The sequence below is a fragment of the Sus scrofa genome, chromosome 4 (assembly GCF_054392235.1).
Source record: "Sus scrofa isolate SSC_HxYL_T2T_F1_AM1 chromosome 4, Sscrofa_HxYL_maternal_Yorkshire_Landrace_v2.0, whole genome shotgun sequence".
Classification (NCBI taxonomy): Eukaryota; Metazoa; Chordata; class Mammalia; order Artiodactyla; family Suidae; genus Sus; species Sus scrofa.
In genome coordinates, this window is record NC_139386.1 from 76,347,758 (window position 1) to 76,374,888 (window position 27,131).

Genomic DNA, 27,131 nt, shown 5'->3' on the forward strand with positions numbered 1-27,131 from the left:
AAGGAATCATGTGTCTGCATGGATTCTGCAGAGGGCTGAGCGCATGGTAGAAAGTTGAGTTTTCCTAGCACTTGAATGTTATTGCTCTGCCTGCAGACAGACTGAGGGTCAGAGAGGCAGAAATGCTTGCAGACGTGGATGTGAGGCAGGGGCAGAAGGGGACACAACCGAGGGCTTTTGCCTCAGGGCTGGAATGGTTGGATTAGGCTTTCTTAGGTCAGCCTCTCGTGCCATCCATCCTAGGGACCACACTGCAGGAGGAAGAAAGATGGCAGCTGTGGTTCCTGGGAGCACCTGGCTGGGGCCCTCCCACACCCATTTAAAATGTGACCAGTTCAATCCACTCCTCTTTCCTTGGTTCCCCACCCCAGGGGCGGGAAGATTTGTGGAGAGCCCTAAACCCTTCTTCGAAATACTGCCGAAAGAACTCCTCAAAGACCTCAATTTTTGATGTTTTTTTTCTCACTGGTGTCCCCTTGTCTTATGCCTACAAGAGTACCTTCTACTAAATGATGCATTCACTGCCTAACTTTACGATAAGGAGCTTATAGTTAATACAATCAGAAATTCTAGAACATTCAACAGAGACATAGAACTCTGGTAGCTCTGGCGGGGGGCAGAGGGGGGGTGGTGTGTGGCAGCCAACTTCATAAAACCCACTCTTTGCAAAGGCCAAGACCGGCACTTCTCTTTCCCTTTGTTTTTCCTGCAACAGAAGTAGAGTCTGGCGCAGTGGGAAGAACGTGTGTTTTGGAATCATGTACACCGCTGACTTTGATAACTTGGACCCTCTGCTTTCTCATCCTCAGCCTCCTCCTCTGTACAGAGAAGGAGGTAAGACCTTTACCTCCTAACTAAAGGAGGCTAAAGACATGCCTTGTGCTTGGCACCAAGCTTGATACACTTTCAGTCGGCTTGCATCCTCTCCCCAGGGACACCAAGGAGAGACACTTGACCCATAAGAACCCTCTCCTTGCTTCAGATTTACTTCTCGCCTCCAAAAAGTGAAATGTTTCATATGAAAGAATGAGGGAAACTGAAGATCAAAAGTATTGAATGATCATGACTGCACCGCTGATCGCACGCTGTCTGGCATCCATACCCTCTTATATCTGCTCTGGGGAAAGGATGGAGTCTATGATCTTTTTTAAAAATTAATCTTCCAGGAGTTCCTGTCGTGGCACAGAGGAAACGAATCCGACTAGGAACCATGAGGTTGCAGGTTCAATCCTTGGCCTCGCTCAGTAGGTTAAGGATTCCCCCATTGCCCTGAGCTGTGGTGTAGTTCCCAGACGCAGCTTGGATCCCGCGTAGTGTAGGCTGGCAGCTGTAGCCTCCATATACCACAGGCTCGGTCCTAAAAAGCAAATAAAGAAATACGTAAGTAAATAAATACATAAGTTCCCAAACTCTGCCCATCCCCACTGTGACTCATGCACACATTCCTTCCTAGAAATTCTCTAAAACTAGATAAGTACCGACAGGGACTGAAACTGACGGGTCTACCTTGAAAATTAACTAGATACTAATCTATACTAAACAAAAGGCCGGCCATGAGGTGATACATGCAGAAATGAGGTCGTTGGCACACAGTCAGGTTATGTGTTGTTTCCTGTGTGGGTGTTCTTTGGCTGGCTCAGGTTCTTGGTGGGTTTCATGGCACTCAGCAGCTCCATGCATTTGTGGGAGAGACATTTTAACTGTGGTTAACTTAGTGAGAGGCTGATACAACTGGGCTCTTGGACCCACCCCAGCTTCTCAGCAGGTGAGCTATAGCACACCTAGGCTCTGTGCCGGCACCTCCAGGGGACATGTAAAATGAAAATAATTCAGGATTATATAACTCATATAATGTGTAAAGAATCCAGGATTTTTGGAAAATTGAATCATTCGCCCAGAAATAGTTTCCTTTAAAAAAAAATGAAGTATAGTTAATTTACAATGTTGTGTTAGTTTCAGGTATATAGCAAAGTTTTTCAGATATTTTTCCATTATAAGTTATTACATGATATTGAATATAATCCCCTCTACTAAACAGTAGGTCCTTATTGTTTATCTGTTTTATATACAGTAGTGTGTATCTCTCCATCCCAGAAATATTTTTCCGAAACTATCTTTATTTGAATTCATTTAAAGATAGTCCTATAATTTGAGATACTGAATAGTGACTCTCACAGTACTTATTTTGTTTTGTCTTTACTTTTCAGAAACAAAGAGGAAAACAGATGATCCCGAAAAAAAAGAAAAAGGTGAGATTATCAAATCAACAACCTTTTAATATACATAGAGGAAAGTTATTTACTATCCATGAATAACATGATTTTATTTTATATCAGTAGTTAAAGTAAATTGCCGGTGAGTTTATTGTTTCAACAATCTTATCAAAAGACATGAATATTCTACATAAACATTAAGAGCTAAGGCTCTGGAGAAAGATTAGTTTCTAATCCAAGTTTCGCCATTCACCGTGTGTCTTGAGAATTATTTAACCTCTGTGCCTTAGTTTCCTCTTCTGTGATGTAGGAATGATAATAATAGTACCAGCTTCCAAAACCATAAGACTGTTGTTTCCACAATAGTAATTAGCTGAAAATATATGTAAAGTGCTTAAAGCAGTGACCAGCACAGGGAAAGCCCTTAGGGAATATTTATTATTTATTGTCACCTATGTTGACAACTATGCTTAAAAGTACAAGGGAATGCAAATTTTACTAGAATGTGTTTTCTCAAGGAACTCGGAATTGTTGGAAAGATGTGCAAAGTTACCCGTAGACAAAGGATCCTCTCTGCCTTCCAAGAGTTTAATGCAGAGGCATTCTAATGAATTTAAGGACGCAGTAGAGGGATTTCCCTTTGTGGCTCAGTAGTAATGAACCCAACTAGTATCCTTGGGGATGAGGGGTTGATCCCTGGCCTCGCTCAGTGGGTTAAGGATGAGGCATTGCTGTGAGCTGTGGTGTAGGTTGAAGACTCAGCTTGGATCCTGAGTTGCTGTGGCTGTGGTGTAGGCTGGCAGCTGCAGCTCTGATTCAACACCTAGCTTGGGAATTTGCATATGCTGTGGGTGCAGCCCTAAAAAGAGAGAAAGAAAAAAAGGAATCGGTAGAACTTTAACTCAACTCTCATCAAGGTTCCTAAACTTAGGAGTTGTTTTTAAAGTTAAATTTATAAAAAATGATATGGGTGGTCATTGAACAGTGGTTATACTTTTAGTATCAAGTGAATGATAAAATCTTCAATGATTAAACATGATTATAGTTTCATGCAGGGCTTAATTTGTAGTGATTAAAGCTATAGTTCACATTAGGTATGAGATCTTGCTTTCTCAGTGTGTAAATACTTCTTGAGTATATGGAGTTGTAGCCTCTGGCCGTAATTTCACTAAGAACCAGGCATTTTGTGCATGCATTTTTTTTTTCTGACAAGTTGTTTTTAATTTTTTATCAACGTAATATACAGCTCTAGTTTTTAAAGTTACTTATGAAGAAAAACAATATTCTTCTACCCTACTCCTCCCTATCCATGAGGCCCATTCCAGCTTTTTTCTAGGTGTTCTGGTACCTCCCTACGCATTTCTAAATAACTTAATGAATTCCGCAACTTTCTCCTCCATATTGGAAGCTGTCAGTTGTCTTTTACATATAGATGCCTGGGATTTTGCCCAGTCATCAGACTCCACAGGCTCTCCTCCATGCCTTACCTCCACCCCCACCCCCCCGCCGCGCCCCCGCATACTCAAAACATGCTTTGCTCTACTGGGTAGCGAGTAAGTACCAAGGAGAGAAGACAAGGCAGAGAGGAGGGAATCCCGAGCTTGTGATAGAACTAACCGTTTCTTCCACCCTGAACCCTTCCTTCCCTGGCCTGCAGAATGCCATACCCCCCCCGCTTCCTCCTAGCCTCTCCTCTTTGCTTTTTCTCAGCCTTTTGGGTGGATGCTCCTCATCACCTTGACCGTCAAGCACTGGAGGCCCCAGGATTGGTCCTCAGAGCGTTTCTCTATCCGCACACACACTCCCTTGATGATCCCATCCACTCTCATGGCTTTAAATGTCTATATGCCAAAGACAGCTTTTACCTGCAGCCCGGTCTCTTCCCAGAACTCTAGAGGGGTATGTCCAGCTGTCTACATGATGGAACTTGATGCCCTCAGATGGGTGTGTAATAATCACATCAAACTTAATAGGTGTGAAATGGAACTCCTGACCTTCCCGTGAAAACACACTCCTCCTATGAATCCTCTCTTTCCTGCCTCCCTGTCCTTCCATCAGCAACCACCCCCCCCGCCCTCTCTTCAGACTATATCCTGAATCCAGCTGCTCCCTGCCACTCCCCCTCCACCCTTCGGGTCCCAGCCAGCACCCGCTTTTACCGGATTCCCCCCTTGCCTCCTAACTTGTCTTCCTTTGTCCCATATTCTTTCTTCATTCAGTAGCCATGGTGACCGTTTTAAAACCGAAGTCGTATCAAGTTGTTTAGATGCTTCCAGCACCTTCACATCTTCCTCAGAGTCAAACCAAAGCCTTTTGCTGTGGTTTGCAGGCCTCACACGACCTGTCCTCTCTCATAGAAGGTCTCTGAGGAGGTTAGTGATGTGCGCAGGGCAGCTGTGGGAAGACTTGGCTAAGAGAACAGTCTGTGCAAAGGTCCTGAGGCAGGAATGAAAGGCTTGGGAAGCAGGAGCATCCTGTACAAGCTGCGAGTTTGTGCTATGCAGTGGGAGAGAAAGTGGGGGAGCAGACCATGCCAGAGTTGGACGTTCTTCCTTCTGCAGTGGGACGCCAGGCCCAGCCCACCCTCGCAGGTGACTGCGCAGATCACCGCCTTTCCCATTCATGCACTGCCCGGATCGCTTTCTGGATGTGCACCCCCACATGTTCTTGCAAAGGTGGCGACCAGAGCGGGGAGATTGTTGAGTGTCGCTGATTGTAGACATGAACATGTGCGAACCCTGCACAGTGTCTGTGACCATGACTCCTTACTCCACACCGCCTGGTACCCTCAGCACAGCTTCATCCTCCCAGAGCTCTGAGCCTAAAGGGCGTTTTCCAGTGACATGGGAGGTGGGCCCCCTTGGCCATTTCTTTATGGAATCTGTGAGAGAATCTGTAGCAACTTCACCTGGCTCCTGGCTCCTTGCTTTCCTCATCGTAGAACTAGAGGCTTATATTAGTGCCAGCCGAAGGATATTGACAACTAAAGCCTTTTATTGCATGTGACATCCAGAAAGTGTCGTCAGATTAAAAGATGTAATGAATCAATGTTACCCAGATTCATTGAAAATCCCGTTTGAGCTAATTGTCAGCTTTGGGAATTCCATCTGTTTTTCACTCAGTTAGATGCTGTTAACTGTTAGATGCTGTTAACTGTTAGATGCTGTTAACTGTTAGGGCAGATGGAGGGGGAGGTAATTCATTTCTGGAATATGTAGTGACAAACCGAATGTTTTAATAGTCAGATTTTAATTTCATAATAATAAATATGGAGATTTTTTTAAATGGGAATTAAATTTAAGGACAGACATTAGGTTGCCTAATTTTCGGAAACGGAAGGGGAAATGGTTTTACTTAGAATTAGTAATCATATGATCCCTTTATTTTAGAGAATTAGGTTTAGTTTATTTTGATGGAGGCATAGGTTTGGAATAGGTCTAATTCCGAAACAGGCCCTCTTTGGAGATGCGAGCTTCTTAAATTCAATCAGATCGTTTACATCTGTCTTAGTGAAAATTGCTATATCAGTTTCTCCCCACTGGATGTCATCTTTTCCCTTGTATTTCATATTCCACACCCACAGAATGAAAGGGTGAGCTCAAAGTAATGCAATACAAAATGGTTATTAGGTGTCCTTATTTGTGTTCATCCATTTATTCAGTACGTATCAAGTACCTGCTATGTGCCAGCCCCGTTTTAGGCACTGGGACTAAAACATTCAATGGAAACAAAGTCCCAGTTCTCAGAGTACTTACCACTTATATTTTAGTGTTGTGGGGGATGTGTAATTTTTAAAAAAGAATATAATATGCAGTGATAAGTATGAAAAGGAATATAAAGCAGAAGAGTACAGAGATTGACAGTGGCTGGTGTGTCGCTCTGTTGATGGGCCTCTTGGACAGTGACATTTGGAGATAGAAGATGCAAGGGTGTGAGCTCCACAGCCATCTGGGAGGAGTGAGTTCCAAGCGTGGAAAAGCATATTCATAGTCCCTTCACACCTGTAAGGATGAGTGAGGAGGCCAGTGTGGCCGAGGAGGAATATGAGGGGGGAGAGAGGAGTGGGTGAGATCAGAGGGGTATATGGTCTAAATCACATAGGGCTTTGAAGAAGGGCTTTGATTATTATCTCAAGTGAGATAGAAAATCTTTGGGAGATTCTAAGATTCATATAATCTGCTTTATATTTCAAAAGGCTCATTCTGGGTCTAGGGATGCACAGCTGGAAGCGGGGAGGCCGCTTAGAAGATGCTTGCAACAGTCCAGGCGAGAGGCGGTGACACCCAGGATTAGGAGATGGGGTAGATATAGCGAGTGACAGTTAGATTCTGCATCTATTCACATGCGAGGTCTATGGGATTTACTAGTGGCTAGGATACTGGGTATGAAAGAGAGGAGGCAAAAATGAGGATGTTTCCAGGTGGTGCAGTGGGTTAAGGATCCAGCGTTGCCGCAGTGGTGGTGCAGGTCACAACTGTTGCATGGGTTTGATCCCTGGCCCAGGAACTTCCACATGCCACTGGTGTGGGGGTGAGGATGGGAGACCCTCAAAGCTGCATGTTATCAAATCCACTGAACATAAAAATATATATGAGTATAAATATATATATATATTATTGATTTAATACATGTAAAATGTCAGTTATTAGCTGAGGACTTGTGAGTCTTTGAAGAAATTTGAGTAGTAACAATATCCATCCCTGAAAAAAGTGACTGTGGTTTTGCTTGTGTGTGTGTGTGTGTGTGTGTTTTAGATAAAATTGCTTTTAGGTCAGTCTTTTCCTGAAATTCTCCTTTGATTTAGACTAATATTTAATGTCCTGTTATATTATTCATTACAACTTAGGATATGCTTATCTTTCGTGAATGTCTTTAAGAAGGCAATTGAAGATTTCCGGGTCACTCTTCATATTCTTTTTAAAAATAATAGTCAATGCCCCAACAAAACACCAGATGGCACTAGAAAACAAGTCACTTTTATACTAACAAATGACGTCTTTTATGTGACTCAGAGAAAAGGCTGCCATGGCTCTATTATTGCCCTTAAATCATCTGGATGCAACTAGTTCCTCACACAGATACTTCTGAGTTTTCTATGATCATAAGGAAAATAGAGAACCAACAAGGGCAATAATCAAGCCTAATTAAGAAATTTTCTTGTTTTAGACTGTATCTATCTCTCTGAAGTTTTTCCTGGGATTCTTACAACAGTTATGTAACATGTTTGAGCAAAAATAGACAACAGGAGGATAAAAACTAGACTCCTTAGGATAGCACGTGCCACATCTCAAGATCTGTCTGCTGCTCATGGCTTTCCTCTGCTTGGAATGTTCTTCGTTGCCTCCACACTCCACAATCACAAACCCCTCTTCCTTAGAACTGAGCTTAGAGTTGACCTCTGCCAGGAAGCCTCCCCTGACTACACCCTATCTCCTGCCCCAAACCAGATGTATTTCTTCTCTCTTTTTTTCAAGAAACCCCGAGTTTCAGCTACTGTTCTTTTCAGCTATAGATTTCTGATTGCTTCTTTTTTTAAAAAAGCTTCCATTTCAGTGTTGAGATTTCATCTCTGTTCACTCATTAATACATTGTTTTTCTTTAATCCTTTGTACTGATTTATAATCACTGATTTGAAGTGTTTTTCTAATAAACCTGATATCTGGGGCATACGCAAAGGCAGTTGCTATTGACTGCTCTTTTATTTTCCTGATTTTGAGTCAGGAGAGTTCTGTTCCTTTGCATGCCTTTAGTAATTTTTGGTCAAAAGCTGGATTTTGTATGTAGTGTGTTGCCACAACTCTGAAATTTTTTTTTTCCTGGGAATTGTTGGTGTCTAGTACACAGTTAATTTGTCTGGACTCAAACTGAAAAATCTGTCTCCTCTGCCATCTGAAGCAGCTACTGGCTCTGCTCCGGTTTCTTGGCTCCCAGCTGCTGTTTTTAAGTCTAGTCCTCTCATGGGTGGGGTGGAGGTGCCCTGTATAGCATACTGATCTGTGGAAGATTTGGGCAGAATTCATACTCAAATTTTGAGGCTTGCTTCTGGGATTTCCCTTTGCATCTGGGATTCCCCATCTAAGTTTCTGGCTGCTTTGACAGCCCCAACTTCTGCTCAAGTTATGCCTCAAGCCAGTAGAACATCTATTTTCTGCTACTCAAACTATGTGTGTATTGTGAAGTGTATTCAGGCAAAACAGCAAACTTACAGATTTCATAAGAAGCAGTTCTGTTTTTTTCAAGATCAATTTCTGTAGTAGTTTGCTTCCACAAGACCCCCAGTGATTCTTGCCTCCTCACTTTCATGCCTCTGTGTTGTCTTCTCTTCACTGACAAGGGCAAACCTGTGTGACCAGTAGGACATTGCAGAAATGACAGAGTGTGACTTCCAAGGCTAGGTCATAAGAGACATTGCAGCTTCTGCCTTGCTCTTCTTTGGATACTTGCTCTGGGGGACACCGCCTGCCATGTTTTGAGACTATATACCAACAGTCCTTTAGGCAGGTCTGCGTAGCTAGGAACTTGTGTAAGATAAAAAATGTTTGTGGCTGTTGTATGCTGCTAAGTTTAGGGATAGTTTGTTTTGCAGTCATGTATAACGAATCCATCCTCTTCGAGTTTCTGCTTGCTTTGTCACCAGCCTTGCTGGGGGGACCCATGAAGGTAGAGAGTTATTAATCAGCCAGGGATTTGGGCACAGTTTACTCTCAGGACCTCATCCCTTCTGTGGCTCTCCTGCTTCCAAAATTTCTGTCTGCTCTGTTGCTCTGAATGCTCTCATCTGCTCCCTTCAGTGAGGAAGGACTTGGGGTGGTTAGGGAGCACCTCATGCGAGCAAACTACAAACTCACCATTCTTACCCAATATAGAAATAGTCTTTCAAGAAGAAACTCTTCTATTTTTAAGTTTCTGCCTGTCTTAGTCATTTTCCAGTGCCTTCAAATAGTTGTTTTAATGTCACGGTGATATGTGATTGATTTAATGAATGAAATATGAATGCTGATACTCTGAATACTGGAGGGGCTGGATATCTCAGTTTTGTAACTCATTATGGATTGATTCCCTTGAACTTCCTTTTTTAAAAGATAATTTTAGGAGTTCCCGTTGTGGCTCAGTGGTTAACAAATCCAACTAGGAACCATGAGGTTGCGGGTTCGATCCCTGGCCTCGCTCTGTGGGTTAAGGATCTGGCGTTGCCATGAGCTGTGGTGTAGGTTGCAGACGCGGCTTGGATCTGGCGTAGGCTGGTGGCTACACCTTTGATTCAACCCCTAACCTGGGAACCTCCATGTGCTATGGAAAGTGGCCCTAGAAAAGGCAAAAAGACACAAAAAAAATTAATTAAAAAATAATTTTATTGGGGTATAGTTGATTTGCCATGTTGAATTAGTTTCAGGTGTACAGCAAAGTGAATCTGTGGTACATATACATCTATCCATTCTTTTTTCCCATGTAAGATTTTGTAGAACACTGAATAGCCCTCCCTGTGCTATGCAGGAGTCCTTGTTAGTTTTCTGTTTTATATACAGAGGTGTGTGTGTGTTCATCCCCATCCTCCCAGTTTATCCCTCCCCCACCGTGATTCACCCTTCGGTAACCATCAGTTTGATTTGGAAATCTGTGAGTCTGTTTCTGTTTTATAAATAAATTCTTTTGTATCTTTTTTATGAGACTGCACATAAAAGTAAAATCATGTGATATTTGTCTTTGTCTGACTTAACGTCACTTAGTATGATCATCTCTAGGTCCATCCGTGTGGCTGCGAATGGATTATTTCATTCTTTTTATGACTGGATGATATTCCATGGTATATCTGTACCACATCTTCTTTATCCATTCCTCTGTCGATGGACATGTAGGTTGTTTCCATGTCTTGGCTATTCTAAATAGTGCTGCAGTGAACATTAGGGTGTATGTATCTTTTTGAATTATGGTTTTCTCTGGATTTATGCCCAGGAGTGGGAGTGCTGGGTCATAGGGCAGTTCTTTATTTAGTTTTTTAAGGAACCTCCATCCTCTTTTTTTTTTTTTACAGTGGTTGCGGAACTTCCTATTCACATTTTATTTAAATTTTTTTTTCTTGATCTTCAGTGGTTTCTTTAGTATTACTGGTATTAATCCCATGTTGATTTTTGTATTAAAAATATTTTCCCAACTGTTTTTTAGTCTGTTAATTTCATGCCTCATGCCTTACAGGTACATAATGGTTGAAATAAAGGAGTATATCAATGAATACATGAGAAGGGTCTTCTCTAGTCTGGTTTGGTACTTTGAACAGGTCTAACAATATCCCCTTGTTTTCATATATTTTTCTATTATAAAATAATAAAATATGACCCAATTCCTGGTACCAAAAAAAAAAAAAAACCCAAAAATAAAACAAAATGAAATATGTACAAAACGTGGACAACCTTGATTCAGATGGCTTTGCCTTGGGAGCTTCAGAAGGATGAAGCATGGTCTTTCCCTTAAAGAACTTATTCATTTGTCTTATTGAGATAAGAACTCTCGCACCTGGCTTTGGTGATACCTGTCCTCAAGCTTCAATTATTTGGTCTCTGAGGGTCCTTTTTCTTGATGCATGTGGGCTTGACCAAGTCATCACTGCCTTGAACTTAATTCCTGCGAGGCCAGTGTGTGTAGGTCTTCTGTCTTTAAGCTGCCCGTTAGAGGTGCTTTGGTTCATTGACTTGGGCAGTCTCTAAAACACTCTCTAGTTTTCATTATTAGTAGCAACAATCCGCTTAAATGTAGCACTGGCTGGTGGTTCGGTTCAGGCCACACTGCTATGATGTTGTAATCTTTCCATAATGTAGAAGAGCAGTGTAGCAATAGCACACTTAAACCAACTCAGGGCAAAGCTTTGGAAAAACCATCTCCCTCCCACCCTTGCAGCTGTGAAAAGAGGTTATGAGATAACCGCTGTTCAAGATTTATTATAGTCATTACATTCAACAGCTACAGTCATTTTAGTGGTTCCGAAAATACACCAGGAGTTATTGTCTGATTACTTCTACAGATAAGTTAATTATAGGAGATTTCTGACTCTTATACAAGTCTGATTTAGAGAGAAGTTTAATTACAGCAATTTTGGTGATTTAAATAAGCTCAGCATATATTACCAGGCTCACCAAGTGGAGGAGAGGTTTTTAGCGGTGTTGAAAATACACATTTGCTTTGTTTTTATTTTTCATGTCATGATTTTTAACTGTGTTGTAGTAGGAGTGATAATTCAGGGCACCTGCTTCCACCAGAGTGCATCTTCAGTCAAATACACCGCAGGACAATAATAGCAAATTCTTCGTTATCATTAAAATCTCATTCTAATGTTTCCCATTGAGCATTCAACATTTTACAGTGCTCATTTGTGTAATGGTTGTGACAACATGAGCAGGGAAGTAAAATAGGTTTCTTAAGGGAAAAAACTCAGATATTAGTGTGTTTTGAAATTATCATTAGGATCTAAATTTTCTTTTAATTGATGGGAAATGCAACCCTATGTTCAAATCAAAACAATCCACTTTATTGTGTATTAACATATTGTCTATGTGTATACTAAAGCAAATTAAAAAGTAGCATTTTAGCCACATATGCCCAAGCTAGCTTACAGTTAAGCTTTCAAAAAACGTGCTGTTTAAAGACAGTTCTGTTGGAAATTGAATATATTCATTTATTTAAAAAGGACTTCAAATAGGAGAGTGCATTAGTTTGAAAAAATACATTAGAGAAAATTATCTCAGTCTGATTTTGGAGCTATTCCCCAGAGCATTTTTCATTCTTCTGATCTAATGGTAGATTGTACTGGCATTTACAGCAATAGTGCTTGCCATATGTTTGTTTTTTCATTAAAAAATCAAGTATGTGTTGACAATAGAGCATATTAGTTACAGTGAAAATAAATCACTTTGTGTTTCATTTTGGGTGCTTTTATTCCATTCTGTCGGGGAAGCTGTTTTGTTTACTTATCCCTAACACCGTGTCAGTTTTGCTTTTCTCCTTTGCTAGAATGTTCTTTCTACGTTCTCTTTGCTTAGATCCTACCTCCCTTTGCTGTGACTGAGCCTGGTCAGCGTGGGAGTGGCTGGAACCTAAGGTCAGGTGGACACTCAAGGATGGGGCAGAAAATTAGGCACAAGCATCTGGGAGAAATAGGCAACAGGCAAATACATTAGGAATGGAGAGAAGCCAGTAACCATCACAGGGATTCGGGAAAGGACCCTAAGGAAAGCTGGGAGCCGGAGGACATTTGCTGACAAAGTATTTTCACATAGAGGAGTAGCACTGAAATCCTCCAACAGCCCTACCTACCGTAGAGCCCTGTCACCAGCCCTGCCAGGGACTCTTAGGAGCTGGTCCAGGGTGATGGCAGCAGGGCATGAGGTTGGTGCATGGACATCAACCATACGCAAAGCTTATCAGCTGCCATAAAGCTTTTTTTTTTTTTTTTTTTGTCTTTTTTGTCTTTTTGCCATTTCTTGGGCCGCTCCCACAGCATATGGAGGTTCCCAGGCTAGGAGTCGCATCAGAGCTATAGCCACCGGCCTGCGCCAGAGCCACAGCAACACAGGATCTGAGCTGAGTCTGCAACCTACACCACAGCTCATGACAATGCCAGATCCTTAACCCACTGAGCAAGGCCGGGGATCGAACCCGCAACCTCATGGCTCCTAGTCGGATTCGTTAACCACTGAGCCACGATGAGAATTCCTGCCGTAAAGCTTTTATTTAACCCTCCACTTGTCCTCTCCCACTCCACCCAGAAACATTGGAAGCTAATATATGGGATTAACCGCTTTTGAAATCAGGAATGAACCTGAATACAACTAGTTTCTGTGCAGGCTCTGGTGTATAATACAGCAATGCTCAACCCCAACTTCATATTAGAATCGCTTGTGGGAGCTTTCAGAAAATGCCCTGGGACCACCCCCTAGCTATTGTGATTACCTAGTTCTAGAGCAGTCTTTCTAATGAGCAGTCATGGTTGAGAAGTACTAGATCTGTACTAGGTAATGATGATTACCTGGTCAACCTGGTTTGTCCACCAGGATCCTCTTAACTGAAAGTTTCCATTGGATCCACTGGTTTGGATATCATTCCTTGGTAATATTTGAATCCAATCTGAAGGGACTTTTAAAGTAAAATATAAAGACAACAAAATGATTATTTGAGATGAGCTGAACCTATACTAAGGAATGAACCATCATAAGTTTATTAAACTGCTCTCTTAAAGACAAGTGTAGGAGCCACAAATGTAAACAAACCAGTGGCACTGCTGATCTGGGGGAACCAGCGGCTTCCTCATCGTGGTGTTCATAGGATGCTGAGCTGGGCCAGGGAGGTGTCTGTGTCTGGCTCTGGCTCTGGCCCCTTTTCCTCTTTCCTGGCCCATCTGCAGACCCTCTTCTCACCTCGTGTGGGTCCATCTCTTTGCCAAGTCTTGCAAATTTGAATTGAGACTAAGAGAACAATGTTAATGACTTCTCAGTTGCCATCTACCCATGCTCGAATTTCAGGTATTGAAAATTGAAAGAACATGATTTTTAGCAATGACATTTTCATGAGTCCAGCTTCTTTGCTTAGTTACTATTGCATTGATGGCACCAATGTTGGAAGCGAGATGAGCCTCTTCCAAGGCTGCACAGATGCCACCTGGGAAGACAGTGGTTGCCTCTCTGGCTTTGACCAGGAGGGACCCATATCCAGGCAGCCCCCCTCCCCACTGTTGTCCTCCTCACCCACCCTCCTGCAATGTTCTGGGGCAGAAAATGCCCCTTTTGGGATTTTTGCTGCTTAATTGTTAGAGACCACTAAGTTACCCCTCAGGCGTAGGTTCTAAACATCTGGGGAGTAGGTGTATCATTAATTGAAGACATATTTCTACACAGGATGAAAATGTTTGGGAAAAAATATAAGCCTATAATAAAAAGCAAATACATTCCACTACTTTGATTCATTTTTTGCCCTCTACTTGATGGGGCCTGGCTGTGCCTCATGCACAGAAGCTGCTCAGCATTGAACGGATCACTGCCATGCCCCATTTTTTACTTTTTTTCTATTAAAGTCATAAGAAAATGGAGTTCCTGTTGTGGCTCAGCAGGTTAAGAACCCGACTAGTATCCATGAGGATGCGGATTCGATCCCTGGCCTCGCTCAGTGGGTTAAGGATCTGGCATTGCCGCAAGCTTCAGCATGGGTCGAGGCTTTGGCTCGGATCTGGCTTTGCGGTGACTGTGATGTAGGCCAGCAGCTGCAGCTCAGATTCGACCCCTAGCCTGGAAACTTCCATATGTCATGGGTGTGCCCTAAAATGAAAAAAAAGTCATAAGAAAACATCACTGAGGTAGTTAAAGGAATCTATTTTGTACATCCTCCAAATTATTCAGTACTGGAGATATTCATCATTGAAGGCAAATATGCAGCAATTTAACTGCAAATTCTAAATTTATTTCAATTCACAAGTACATTTGCCCACTTGATTGTGGTAGAATCAGAACACACTGATTTTTGCCTTTGAGTTATTTTTTAAGAAGTCAGCGCGTGTGGGTGAAGGGAGTAAGAGTAGGAATTGCATGTGTTCTAACACATTGCTTTCACAGGAGATTCATTTGTGTTCAGTGACAGTGTCCTCTCTTTAGCCATGACTCCTTCCTCCCCTCTGTGTGTTGCCATCTTAAAGAATGGATGTGGGAAGTTCCTGTTGTGGCACAGCAGAAACAAACCTGACTAGTATTCCTGAGGTTGCGGTTCGATCCCTGGCCTTGCTCAGTAGTTTAAGGATCTGGCGTTGCTGTGAGCTGTGGTGTAGGTCACAAACATGGCTTGGATCCTGCATGGCTGTGGCTGTGGTGTAGGCCAGCAGCTGCAGCTCTGATTCAACCCCTAGCCTGGGAACTTCCCATATGCCACAAGTGCAGCCCTAAAAAAAAAAAAAAAATGATCGTACATGGGAACCAAGTAGTCAAGGATTTCAGCTTCCCCTGGTTGCCGTGCCCTGTGGAGTGCACTGAAAATAAAGCCAGTAAAAAGCTACAGTAAAAGGAAGCAGAGGTTAGGAGCAAAATGCTGTGGGAGCAGGAAGGAGGGAGTAACTTGCTGCTGGGGGGTGGCGGGGGATGGAAAGAGCTGCCATATTCATGGACGGGTGATATTTGGGCTGGTCCTCTATTAGCGAGTAAGGGTTGTATCCACGCAGTTCTCTTTGCATAACCCGTGTACACAGATACTGAATGATTTTTGATGACAGGGATGGTGGGTGGTGTTTCTGCTCACAGCCAGCTCATCTTTACTCCAAGAGCAGTACTGCTGGAGTATCACAGGAATGCTCCCTATGAAAGAGTTGACAACACTTGGCACTACCACTTTCGGGGAAAATTGTTATAATTTAGAAATATAGAGAGTGTTTTTTTTTATATACGTTCTCTCCCTTGATTCTTCAGTACCATTGATGGTCCCTTTTGTTGAGTCCTTTCCTGTAGATTAAATTAGAGCCTACTTCTAGGACTATGACTATATATTTTATCTGGAACCTTCAGGGTCCGTTAGCTCCCATGATTATACAGTATCAACTCTGCTCAAGTTGTGTGAAACACTCAAAACTAAACTTGAAATAAAGGTAGATGAAATCTATTTATACTGCATGGTGCCTTTTGTTGATATCTTGTACCTAAAAGCCAGGGTTTGATAAAGGTGTGTTTCGGGTAATAGCCTTGATCTTAATGATTCACTGAAGTTTGTTCCTCTCCCCCATGGATCACTGACTTCTTTGTACATTGATAGCACTGGATGTGTGATGTCATCACTAATGTCATTCAGCCACTCATAGGGTGGAAGTAGCGTTAATTGCGAATTATAGCTTCTACATAAAATCAGTGAACTTGGGTGAGCTTTTTATTTCTGTGCCTTGTCACTTTGATTCATACCACATCTTGCTTTTTAACTGCTGCCGTGAACCCCATGTGCTTTTCTCTGCAGTCTATTTTTTCATGGCCCTTGTAGACAGAGACTCAAGCAGCAGAGGACCCAGCAGGGCGTGTGTTGTTGTGCCGTTAATTGCATACCCTGTTCCTGGCTAGGAAGGAGGCTGGGGGCAGATTGTCTTTTACCCCCTGAGAGGTATGATAATAGCTCAAAAACGTACTTCCTGGATTGTTTCCCTGTGATTATAAAACACGAGGGAAGAGACTTGTTGGAAAGAAAGAAAAAAGGAATATTCTTAAATTGCCTCCTAGATTAAAAGTATCAAAGATGCTTAGTGCACTAGCACCAGAGTGATGGAAAAACACCGTGTTACCACTCTTGGTTGGTCATCTTAGACTGAGTTTCCGGTTTGATCGGTTTTGTTTTTAGATGAACGTATGTGGCTGATGCGGTGTTTGGAGGTTGAGGCTGATCACAACATTACAGGAAATTTCGAGATAAGAGTATTATTCCGCCTGCATCAGCCTTTAAAGTAGCCATCATTTTTTTCCCTTTCTTTTTGTGAATATTTTCCTCATCTATATTTAAATCCCTCATACCAGCATCAAACTGCTTGATCAGAGCTAGAAAACTGTTGCAGCATGTGAAAGGAGTCCTTTTCCAAGAGTTTTAGTCTTGGCTCTATCATTGCTCATTACCATTTGATCTTTGAGCTTCTTATTTGCAATTCCAACTTGAACAAGTCTCTTAGCCTCTTAAAACTTCTCTTTTTCCACATGTAAAGTATGGAGAAGATTCTCCCTGCCCTCCTGCAGTTTGGGGTATGTCAGGTGACTCTTTGTCACTGATGTCATGCTGTCCAGAGAGGAGCAACCATTATCATTGCTTTCCCTCCAGTTACTTTTTTATGTAAAATGTATGCAATCTCCAATCCAGATGCTGTTTAATACTGTTTATTTTCTATGTTCATTTTCCAAGAGGCTCTTGATGAATCCGATAAGTTTAATCCTCATGACATCCCAATATATTTAATGTTTTAAGTGCAAGAGGAGCCTACTGGTTCTTCAGGGATGTTCCTCTAAAAAATGTTTATAGGTAGAGAATAAAAATCTCCATGCTGAATGAGGTCAGAGAATACTGAGAGCTACTTGAAGAATGCGCATAGTGGCATCTCATTAAAGAGTAAGTTATGCTTTCCTCCTGCCTCGGGTGTTAAAGCTTTATTAACACCGCTTTGGAAAACAGCTAACTAAAAAAGCTAAATGCTTAAGGGATTTATTATAAAACTCAATCGTGCCATTAATTTCCATGTGTGCTTTAAATTGCTGGAGTACAATAATGTATTCAGAAAGTAAGCAAGTTCTTGCTTCTCCCATGTGTCCGCTTGATTGTGCTATTGGTAGCTGGTTCTTTAATTAAATGTGTCCAAAGATAGGATCAGCTAAAGTGTTTACTGTATAAATAGTTTTCATTCCCAGTGTGCAAGTTTAAAACCCTGGTAAAAAGAGTTTGCCATCTGTTAAAAGCTAAAACATGTGGTGTCCCATTGCATAAAAATAAACTGCACATTATTTATAAAAAGATTCGCATCGTAGATCCTATCCTTCTGTCTTTTGGATGGACAGTAATTTGCGATGCTTTAGAATGTCGCCGCCTTCCCTCCAAGTGATAGCATGCATTATGTTTAAAAACATGGTCATCTAGAAACAGTGAAATTAATAGATGCGTTTTTATTCAAGAGAAGGTAGATTTGTCTGAATGTAAGTTTTACTCGTGAGAAATTGCAGCTTTTTTTCTTTGGTATTTGCAAATGTGCTTCTTTCTAAGGGCTTTATTTTCAAGTCTTCTTTTTCCCTCAATCAAATCTTATAACCCTTTGATTTAGCCAGGAATTTGATTCCAAAATGTTGAGTAGAATTCTCTGTGCTATACAGTAGGTCTTTGTTGTTTATCTATTTTATACTGTATAGTGGTGTGTCTGTGTTAATCCCAAATTCCTAATTTATCCCTCCCCTCACTTTCCCCTTTGGTAACTGTTAAGTTTGCTTTCTATGTCTGCGGGTCTATTTTTGTTTTGTAAATAAGTTCATTTTTATCATTTTTTTAGATTCCGTATATGTGTATGTGATGTGATATTTGTCTTTCTCTTTCTGGCTTACTTCACTTAGTAGGATTATCTCTAGGTCTGTCCATATTGCTGCAAAGGGCATTATTTCATTCTTTTTAATGGATGAGTAGTAATAGATTGTATGTATGAACCACATGTTCTGTATCCATTTATCTGTCAATGGACATTAAGTTTGCTCCATGTCTTAGCTGTTGTAAATAGTGCTGCTTTGGCCATCGGGGTGCATGTGTCTTTTTGGATTATAGTTTTCTATGGATAGGTGCTCAGGAGCGGGATTGCAGGATGAGATAGTAACTCTTGTTTTTACTTCTTTAAGGAACCTCCATACTGTTCTCCATAGAGAATTTACTTTCCCACCAACAGTGCAGGAGGTTTTCTTTTTCTCTACAATCTCTTCCATTTCTCTCCTTTGCCTTTCTATTTATATATATTCACGATAAGAGAAACTTCCTAAAACACAGGCTATGTATGGTCGTCCATGAAAACCATCAGGAACTATTGCCTATGGGATAGAGTCCGAATTCCTTAGACTGTTTTTCAGGAAACTCCATAATCTGACTCCGAGCCATCAGTGTAGCCTTGACACTCACTATTCCTGACCTACAGCCCTATAAAATTCCACCACTTTCCACAGATCACCAGACTCGCCTCTTTCACGTTTCCATCTCCATATATTCCTCTTTCCACGGAAGATTTTTCTCTGCTCCTGCCTCAGCCCAAGTTAGATTGGTGCTTCAAGACTCAGCTAAATAGGGGAGTTCCCAGTGTGGCTCAGTGGGTTACAAACCCAACTAGTATCCATGAGGATGCAGGTCGATCCCTGCATTCACTCAGTGGGTTAAGGATCCAGCGTTGCTGCAAGCTGTGGTGTAGATTGCAGATGCGGCTCTGATCTGGCATTGCTGTGGCTGTGGCTGTGGCTGGCAGCTGCAGCTCCAGTTCGACCCCTGGGCTGGGAACTTCCATATGCCACACATGTGGTTCTAAAAAGAAAAAAAAAAAAAAGAAAGAAAAAAAAAAAGACTTAGCTAAACTCCAAATTCTTCCTGGAATGCTATTGTTCCAAGGATAAGCAAAGTGGAACACCTTGCTTCTTTATGTTCCCAAAGAATTTTATAATCCTGGTTTTGCCTAATAATTATCAACATGCTATTCTAGTCATTAATTTGCTTTGTTTTTATTTTCTAATATCGATTGCTTGAGGATAGAGATTTGCTTCTCGAGCTGCTTAACAAAAATACCGTAAACTGGGTGGCTTATCAGAAGTTTATTTCCCCGGTTCTGGAGGCTAGAGAGAGCCCAAGATTAAAGCCCCTACGATTTGACATCTGGTGAGAAATCTGGTTCCTGCACGGTACTTTCTTGCTGTGCCCTTAATTGATGGAAGGGACTGGGGTTGCTCTCTGGAGTATCATCTGTGAAGCACTAATCTCACTCAGGAGTTGGAGCCTTTGTGACCCAGTCACCTTCAAAAGGCCCCACCTCCTAACACCGTTACCTGAGTGGTTTGGGTTACAACATAGGAGTTTCTGGGGCACAGAAAGATTTAACCTTTAGCGGGATTATATCCAGTTCATTTTTGTATCCCCTTCATGAGCCAGCACTCCATAAATGTTTGTCAAAAGGGCTAGAAACCTGATGCACACGTTCCTCTGAAGAACTTTTAACAGCCAAATAAATGCAATGGAGAAATTTAGGTCAGAGCAGATTTTCAGACTCCAGGTTTGATTTTTTTAATAGAACTGCTGGGCAATAGTTATGGATGTCCTAAAATAATCTCAGCTCCTTCTGTTCAGTATTTCTTAATGGACAATTAACATCGCCCAAGACTTTGTGGGAAGTTCTGCCTAATTTGTCGGAGACAAAACCCGTCATCATCTCTGTACCTCGTTTGGAGACCACATCAGAATAACAAATGTGAAAAATATAAATTTTTAAGATAATTCGGGAAAGGTAGCCATGGACTCTCCAGTGAAAGCGAATGCAATATGAGAGTCAAGAATTATTGTTAATTTTTTAGATATGATTATAGGAGGGTGGTTATGTTTTATACGTTTATTGTAAAAGCTTTATTGAGATAGTTAACATGCAATAAACTTAATCTAAAGCTTACAATTTGGTGTGTTTGGACAAGTATAGAGCTGGGAAACCCTCACCATAATCAAGATTATGACCCTATCCCGTGGCACCAAAAGTTTCTGGGTTTTCCCTCTGCTGCCACTCATCCTACATGCTCCCCCTTCCGCATGCACCGAAGCCCCTCCCCACCCATTAGTTTACATTTCCAAGAAGTTTATGTAAGTGAAATCTCACCGTGTGTGCCCTTTTTCGGTCTGGTTTCTTTCACCCAACAATTATTTTGACACGCATCCTTGTGGTGTGTAGTGATAATTTATTTCCTTTTACTGATGAATGAAATCCATTTTATGGATATAACAGCTTGCTCATCCATCCTCCTCATTGATAGACATTTGAGTTATTTCTAGACTTTAACTATTACAGTTAAATCTGTGAAGATTTATGTACAAATTGTGTGGAAACCTGCTTTCATTTCCCTGGGGTGAGCACCTCCAAGTGAAATGGCTAGATCATAGGGTAGTTGTATGTTTAACTTTTTTAGAAATTCTCAGTTTTTCAAGGGATTCCCAATTTAATTTTACATTCTCAGCAGCAATGTATAAGAGTTCCAGTTCTTCCACATCCTTACTAACCCTTCGTATGGTCAGTCTTTTTAATTTTAGCCATTCTAATAGGTGGGTTATGATATCTCATTTTGTTCTTAATTTGTGTGCTTTTAGTGATGAATGATGTTGAGCATCTTTTCATGAACTCAGTTCTCATTCTTATCTCTTCATTGCTGAAGTGTTTGTTCTAATCTTTTGCATATTTTTAAAATTTTGGTTGTTTTCTTTTTATTCTTTGAGTTTTGAGAGTTCTTTATATGTTATTTTTTATAGCATTTTTATCAGATAAATGACTTGCAGATAGATACTTTCTTCCAGACTCTGGCTTGTCTTCATTTTCTTAATAGTAGCTTTTGAAGATTTTAAACAATTTTTTGTGGCCATGCCCATGGCATGTGGAATTTCCTGGGCCAGGGATCAAATCTAAGCTGCAGTTGCCCTGTACACCACAGCTGCAGCAACGCTGGATTCTAAACCCACTGCAGTGGGCTGGGATCAAACCCAAACCACCGCCAAGATGATGCTGGATCCTTAACCTACTGCGCCACCTTGGGAATATTTGTTATTTTAATGCAGTCTAATTTGTGGACTTGTTCTTTTATGGATGGTGCTCTTGGGGTCATGCCTAAGAGATCTTGGCCTAATTCAGAGTCATGAAAATTTTCTCTTATGATTGTTTCCAGAAGTATTGTGGTTTAAAGTCTTATGTTTAGTCTGTGTTCTATTTTGAGTTAAAAATACAGATATCCAAGATAAAAAGAACAAACTAGTGGTTACCAGTGGGGAGAGAGAAGAGGGGAGGAGCCACATAGAGGTATGAGATTAAGAGATACAAACTACTATGTGTAGAATAAGTAAGTAACAAGGATATATTGTACAGCACAGGTAAATATAGACATTACTTTGCAATGACTTTAAATGGAGTATAATCTATAAAAATATTAAATCACTGTGTTATATAGCTGAAACTGATATAATATTGTAAATTAAAAAACCATATGGATACTTAATTATTCCAGTATAATTTGTTGAAAAGATTATTTTTTCCCAGCAAATTGCCTCTCCACCTTCATTGAAAATGTCCTAATATGTGTGGCTCTATTTTTGGACTCTGTTTTGTCCCATTGATCTGTTTATTTCTATACCACACTGTCTTGATTAATCTAGCTTTCTAAGAAGCCTGGAAATCACAGAATTTCAAATTTCTTTTTCATAGTTGTTTTGGTTAGAGTAGAGATTATTTTTATTTCCATATGGATTTTAGGATTAGTTTGTCAATTTCTACCAAATGAAAAAGCCACCTGGGATTTTGATTGAGATTGCGTATAATCTGTGTACTTCTTTGGGGTGAATTGACATTTTTACTGCACTGAGTCTTCTGATCTCTGAATATGGTATGTCTCTCCATTTAAGTTTTTAAAAAAATTTCTCTTGGCATTGTTTTATAGTTTCTCTTGTATAGGACTTTTACAACTTTTGTCAGATTTATTCCTAAGTATATCATATTTTGGGATGCAATTGTAATGGTATTAGTTTTATCATTTCAACTTCCTCTTGTTTGTTACTGGTACATAGAAAGAAAATTGATTTGTCTATATTGATCTGTATCCTGGAGTCTTGCTAAACTGACTTTGGCATTTCAATAATTTTCCTCTACTTTTTGTCAGATTTTCTACAAAGATATTTATGTTACCTCTAAATAAAGACAGTTCTATTTTGTTTTCAGTCAGAGTGCTATTTCTTGCTTGATTCAGTGGCTAAAACCTCAAGTAGAATTTCAAACAGAAGTTATGAGAGGAAGAAATTTTGTCTAGTTCCAGACCACTGGGGGAAAAAATCAGGCTTTCACCATTACCTATGATGTTAGCAGTAGATTTTTCATAGATGCTCTTTATCAGATTGAGAAAGTTTCCTTGTATTTCTACATTGCTGGGAGCTGTGATTATGAATGAATTTTAGATTCAGTCAGGGATCGTTTCTTCCTAATAAAATGATCATATGGTTTTTTCATTTTTATTGTATTAATATTATAAATTACATTGATTTACATGATTTTCAGATATTAAACCAACTGTGTCCATGCCTGAGATAAACCTCATGAGGCATTATCCTTTGTATATGTTATTGGGTTTAATTTGCTAAAATTTTGTGTAGAATTTTTTTACATCTATGTTCATGAGGAAAATCAGTTTGTAATTTTCTTCTCATGTAATATCTTTGTCTAGTTTTGGTTTCATAATAATATTGATCTAACAAAATGAGTTGGGTAGCAATCACTCCTCTTCATGAATTTATGTGTTATGAGAGTTCCTGTTGTGGCTCAGCAGGTTAAGAACCCAACATGGTGTCTGTGAGGATGCAGGTTTGATCCCTGGTCTTGCTCAGTGGATTAAGTATCCAGTGTTGCACAAGCTATGGCATAAGCTGCAGATGCAGCTTAGATCTGGTGCCGCTGTAGCTGTGGTGTATGCCTGCTGCTGCAGGTCCAATTTGATCCCTAGCCTGGAATTTCCATGTGCTGCAAATGTGGCCCTAAAAAGAAAAAAAATAATAATAATTTATGTATTATGTATTATTTCTTCCTTAAATGTTTGGTGGAACTTACCTGTGAAATGACTGGGCCTAGAGTTTGCTTTGTGCTATCATTTTAAATTGCATATCCAATTTCCTTCATTGGTGTAGGATATTCAGGTTATTTATTTCTTCTTGAGTAACCTGGTAGTTTGTGTCTGCTTCATCTAATTTGTTGAATTCATTGGCATAGCATTGCTCATAATATTCTATTATCCTCTCAATAATTGTAGATTCTATAATGATTCTACATTACTTGACTCATTCCCGATATTGGTTATTTATATCTTCCTTTTTCCTGATTAGCCTAGCTGGGGTTTTATCATATTGCTTATCTTTTCTCAAAATCAGATTTAATTTTATTGACCTTGTTATTTTTCCATTTTCTAAGCTATCGATATTTGTTCTGATCTTTATTGTCTGCTTTCTTGTACTGCTTTAGGTTTAAGTTGCTCTTTGTTTTTTAATTTTTTTTTTTTTTTCTTTTTAGGGCCGCACCCATGGCATATGGAAGTTCCCATACTAGGAGCTGAATTGGAGCTGCAGCTGTGGGGCCTTCACCACAGCACAGCAAGGCAGGATCTGAGCCGCATCTGTGAACTACACCACAGCTCATGGCAACGCCGGATCCTTAAACCACTGAGTGAGGCCAGGGATTGAACCTGCATTCTCATGGATACTAGTTGGATTAATTTCTGCTACACAACAATGGGAACTTCTTAAATTTTTAAGATGAAAGCTTGGGAAATATTACATATGCACTTGCAAACATGTATGTTTCAGTGTTGTTGAGGGAGCATGCTAGAAATGTCTTACTCAAATCGTCCTTATCCTTTCTGGTATTCTCTCTACTTTTTCTACCAGTTGTTGAATGAGCAGTATCAAAATCTTTGCCGGATTTACAGATTTTTCTATTTTCTTTGCAGCTCTGTCAGGTTTTGATTCATGCATTTTGAAGCTTGGTTACTAGATGTATAAACATTTAGATTATTATGTTCTCCTAGTGAATTGACTCCTTTGTTATTATGAAATAACCTTTGTCATGTCTCTTCTTTGTTCCATTTTTTTTTCTTCCCCTTTCTCTGCCTTCTTTTGGAGTAATCAAGTAATTTTCATGGTTCCATTTTATCTCCTTTATTGGGTTATTAGCTATAACTCTTTGTTCTCTTACTTTACTGATTGCTTTAGTGTTTCTGGAATATATTCTTAACTCATTTCAGTCTACCTTCAAGTGAGATTATACTATTTGACATACATTGTCTGGAACCTTACAATGGTATACTTCCTTCTCCCCTCCGAGTTTGTGCTATTGCTCACATACATTTTATTTTTACATGTGCTCTAAACTCTACACTTCATGGTTTTTATTTTTGTTTAAACTATTATTTTATTTTAATAAACTTAACCTTTGAAGAATTTTAAATAATAAGGGAGAAGACTTATATTAACCACTTCCAGTCCTTTCATCTTTTTGTGTGTAGATCCATATTCCCCACCAGTTATCATTTTTCTTCTGCCTGAAGGGTGTTGTTTAACCTATCTCATAGTGCACACCAGTTGGTGATGAATTCTTTCAGCTTTTGTATATCTGAAAAAGCCTTTGTTTTGAGAGATATTTTTGCTGGGTATAGAATTCTCAGTTGACATTTTTTTTTTCTGTTCTTTCTTTAATAATATTGCTATACTCTCTTCTCCCTTTCATTTTTTCCTAATAATATATCTATTATTCTTATTTTTGTTTCTCTGTATTTTACATGTCTATTCTGTTTACCTTTAGAATTCTCTTCCTATCACTGGTTTTAAAAAAAATTAATTCCTGTCTCTCAGGGGTCACTGCCTTTCATTATCTAATGTACAGTGTCTTGAAAACCACTGTTTCATATATGATACAGAAATTTTTAGAAATTTGATTTTTTTTTTTTTTGGAAAGTATGTTCTTAACCTTACTATTTGAAAATAGCATCCCTTTCTTCTTTATTGTTAGTTCTGCTACATCTCTTTCAGAAAGACAATGGCTTTATTTTTCTGCATATTGAATTAAAAGTTTATGTCTCTGTTCCTGAGCCTTATTCACACTTGTCTGTATGAAAGGCTAGCCATTTCTACTTGTTAAAATATCAGAAATTGTTTGTCACTCTATCATCCTGCTGTTGCCTGAGTAAACACAACTATTTCTCATTTCTCTGAGATCCAGATCTTTATAGTTTGGTTGCTTGTTGAAAGTGTAGCCATCTTAGTCTGTCTACTACCTCTCCCATAAACGAAGACTAGTATATTCTATAATATCAGGTTTTCATTTTTTGTCACACAGGGAGAAACTCCAAAGATACTCTTGGGATTTCTCTCACTGCAGTGATCAAATTATATTGAAAGATTTCCACTTGGGTTTGGTGAAGTCTTTTATATTGTCTAAAAATACATGAGCTCGATGTAACTTCTGTCTTAAAAGATATAATAATCAAGACCAGTTGATATCAGTGCTGGCAAACACCCATCAAACATATAGATCCTTGTCAATACCTAAACAATCAAATAAAATTTAAAGTAGTGCTAGACATTTAAGCTTAAATAAGTGAATACCTATATTATTCACTTACATCTCATATTGATCTTTAGGTATACCTGAGATGTTACAGAGTGGAGTTACATACACTTTTTTTTTTTTTTTTTTTTTTTTTTTTTTAGTAGAGGTTCTTGTTGCTTCCTCCCACTCCCTTCATCATTTTTATTTGATGGTGTTTGGGAATGTGTATTTTGTTTCCAGTTCCCCTGGTGGTACTGTGCAGGCAGGCTTGAAAATTATTGTTTTATTTGACACTCCTAACCAGGAATTTCATAGAAAATGTTTTATTTGACATTCCTTCCCAGTATTTCATAGAAACATGTATCTAAAGATGACTTTAAATCCCTTTAAGCACCATTTAAACAAAATTAACAAAATTTGGTAGATACTTCTTTTTTTTGATACTTTTCTAAAATGCTTTTTATGCCTCTCTGCCTCTTTAAATTGTATGCTGCACACAATTTAACTTTCTTTGGTGATTGGAGACTATCATGCCCATTGTAATGAACATTGGTTCTTGTTCAGTGATACCTCTTGGGGCTATTGAAGTACATAGCCCTGTTTACCTCTTTGCAGTCTGACCCATACTGCAATGCTTTTTGAGCTGGATTTTATTTCTGGTGGTGTTTCTGTCTTTCTTACTGTAGTCTGTTGGCCTCTACTTCCGGCTGCTTATTCAAGCAACCCTCACTTCCTCTTTCTGATTTATTTGTAAATAAGTTAAAGGAGCTAGCCTCTAGAACCTGAAGATCAAGATTGTTATAATTGGAGTTCCCGTTGTGGCGCAGTGGTTAACGAATCCGACTAGGAACCATGAGGTTGCGGGTTCGGTCCCTGCCCTTGCTCAGTGGGTTAACAATCCGGCGTTGCCGTGAGCTGTGGTGTAGGTTGCAGACACGGCTCGGATCCCGTGTTGCTGTGGCTCTGGCGTAGGCCGGTGGCTACAGCTCCGATTGGACCCCTAGCCTGGGAACCTCCATATGCCGTGGGAACGGCCCAAGAAATAGCAACAACAGCAACAACAACAACAAAAGACAAAAAAAAAAAAGAAAAAAAAG

The 27,131-nt window shown here is 40.0% G+C and overlaps 1 protein-coding gene across 18 annotated transcripts in view; it reads left to right on the top strand.

The window, feature by feature from the left end:
* ASPH (aspartate beta-hydroxylase) overlaps positions 1-27,131 on the top strand; it is a 203,362-nt gene that overhangs the window by 95,021 nt on the left and 81,210 nt on the right. For all 18 annotated transcript variants that reach the window (XM_021089316.2, XM_021089323.2, XM_021089329.2 and 15 more), the window contains one exon: positions 2,208-2,249. In XM_021089316.2, the coding sequence (XP_020944975.2) occupies positions 2,208-2,249 (42 nt within the window). The remainder of the gene's footprint in view (positions 1-2,207; positions 2,250-27,131) is intronic.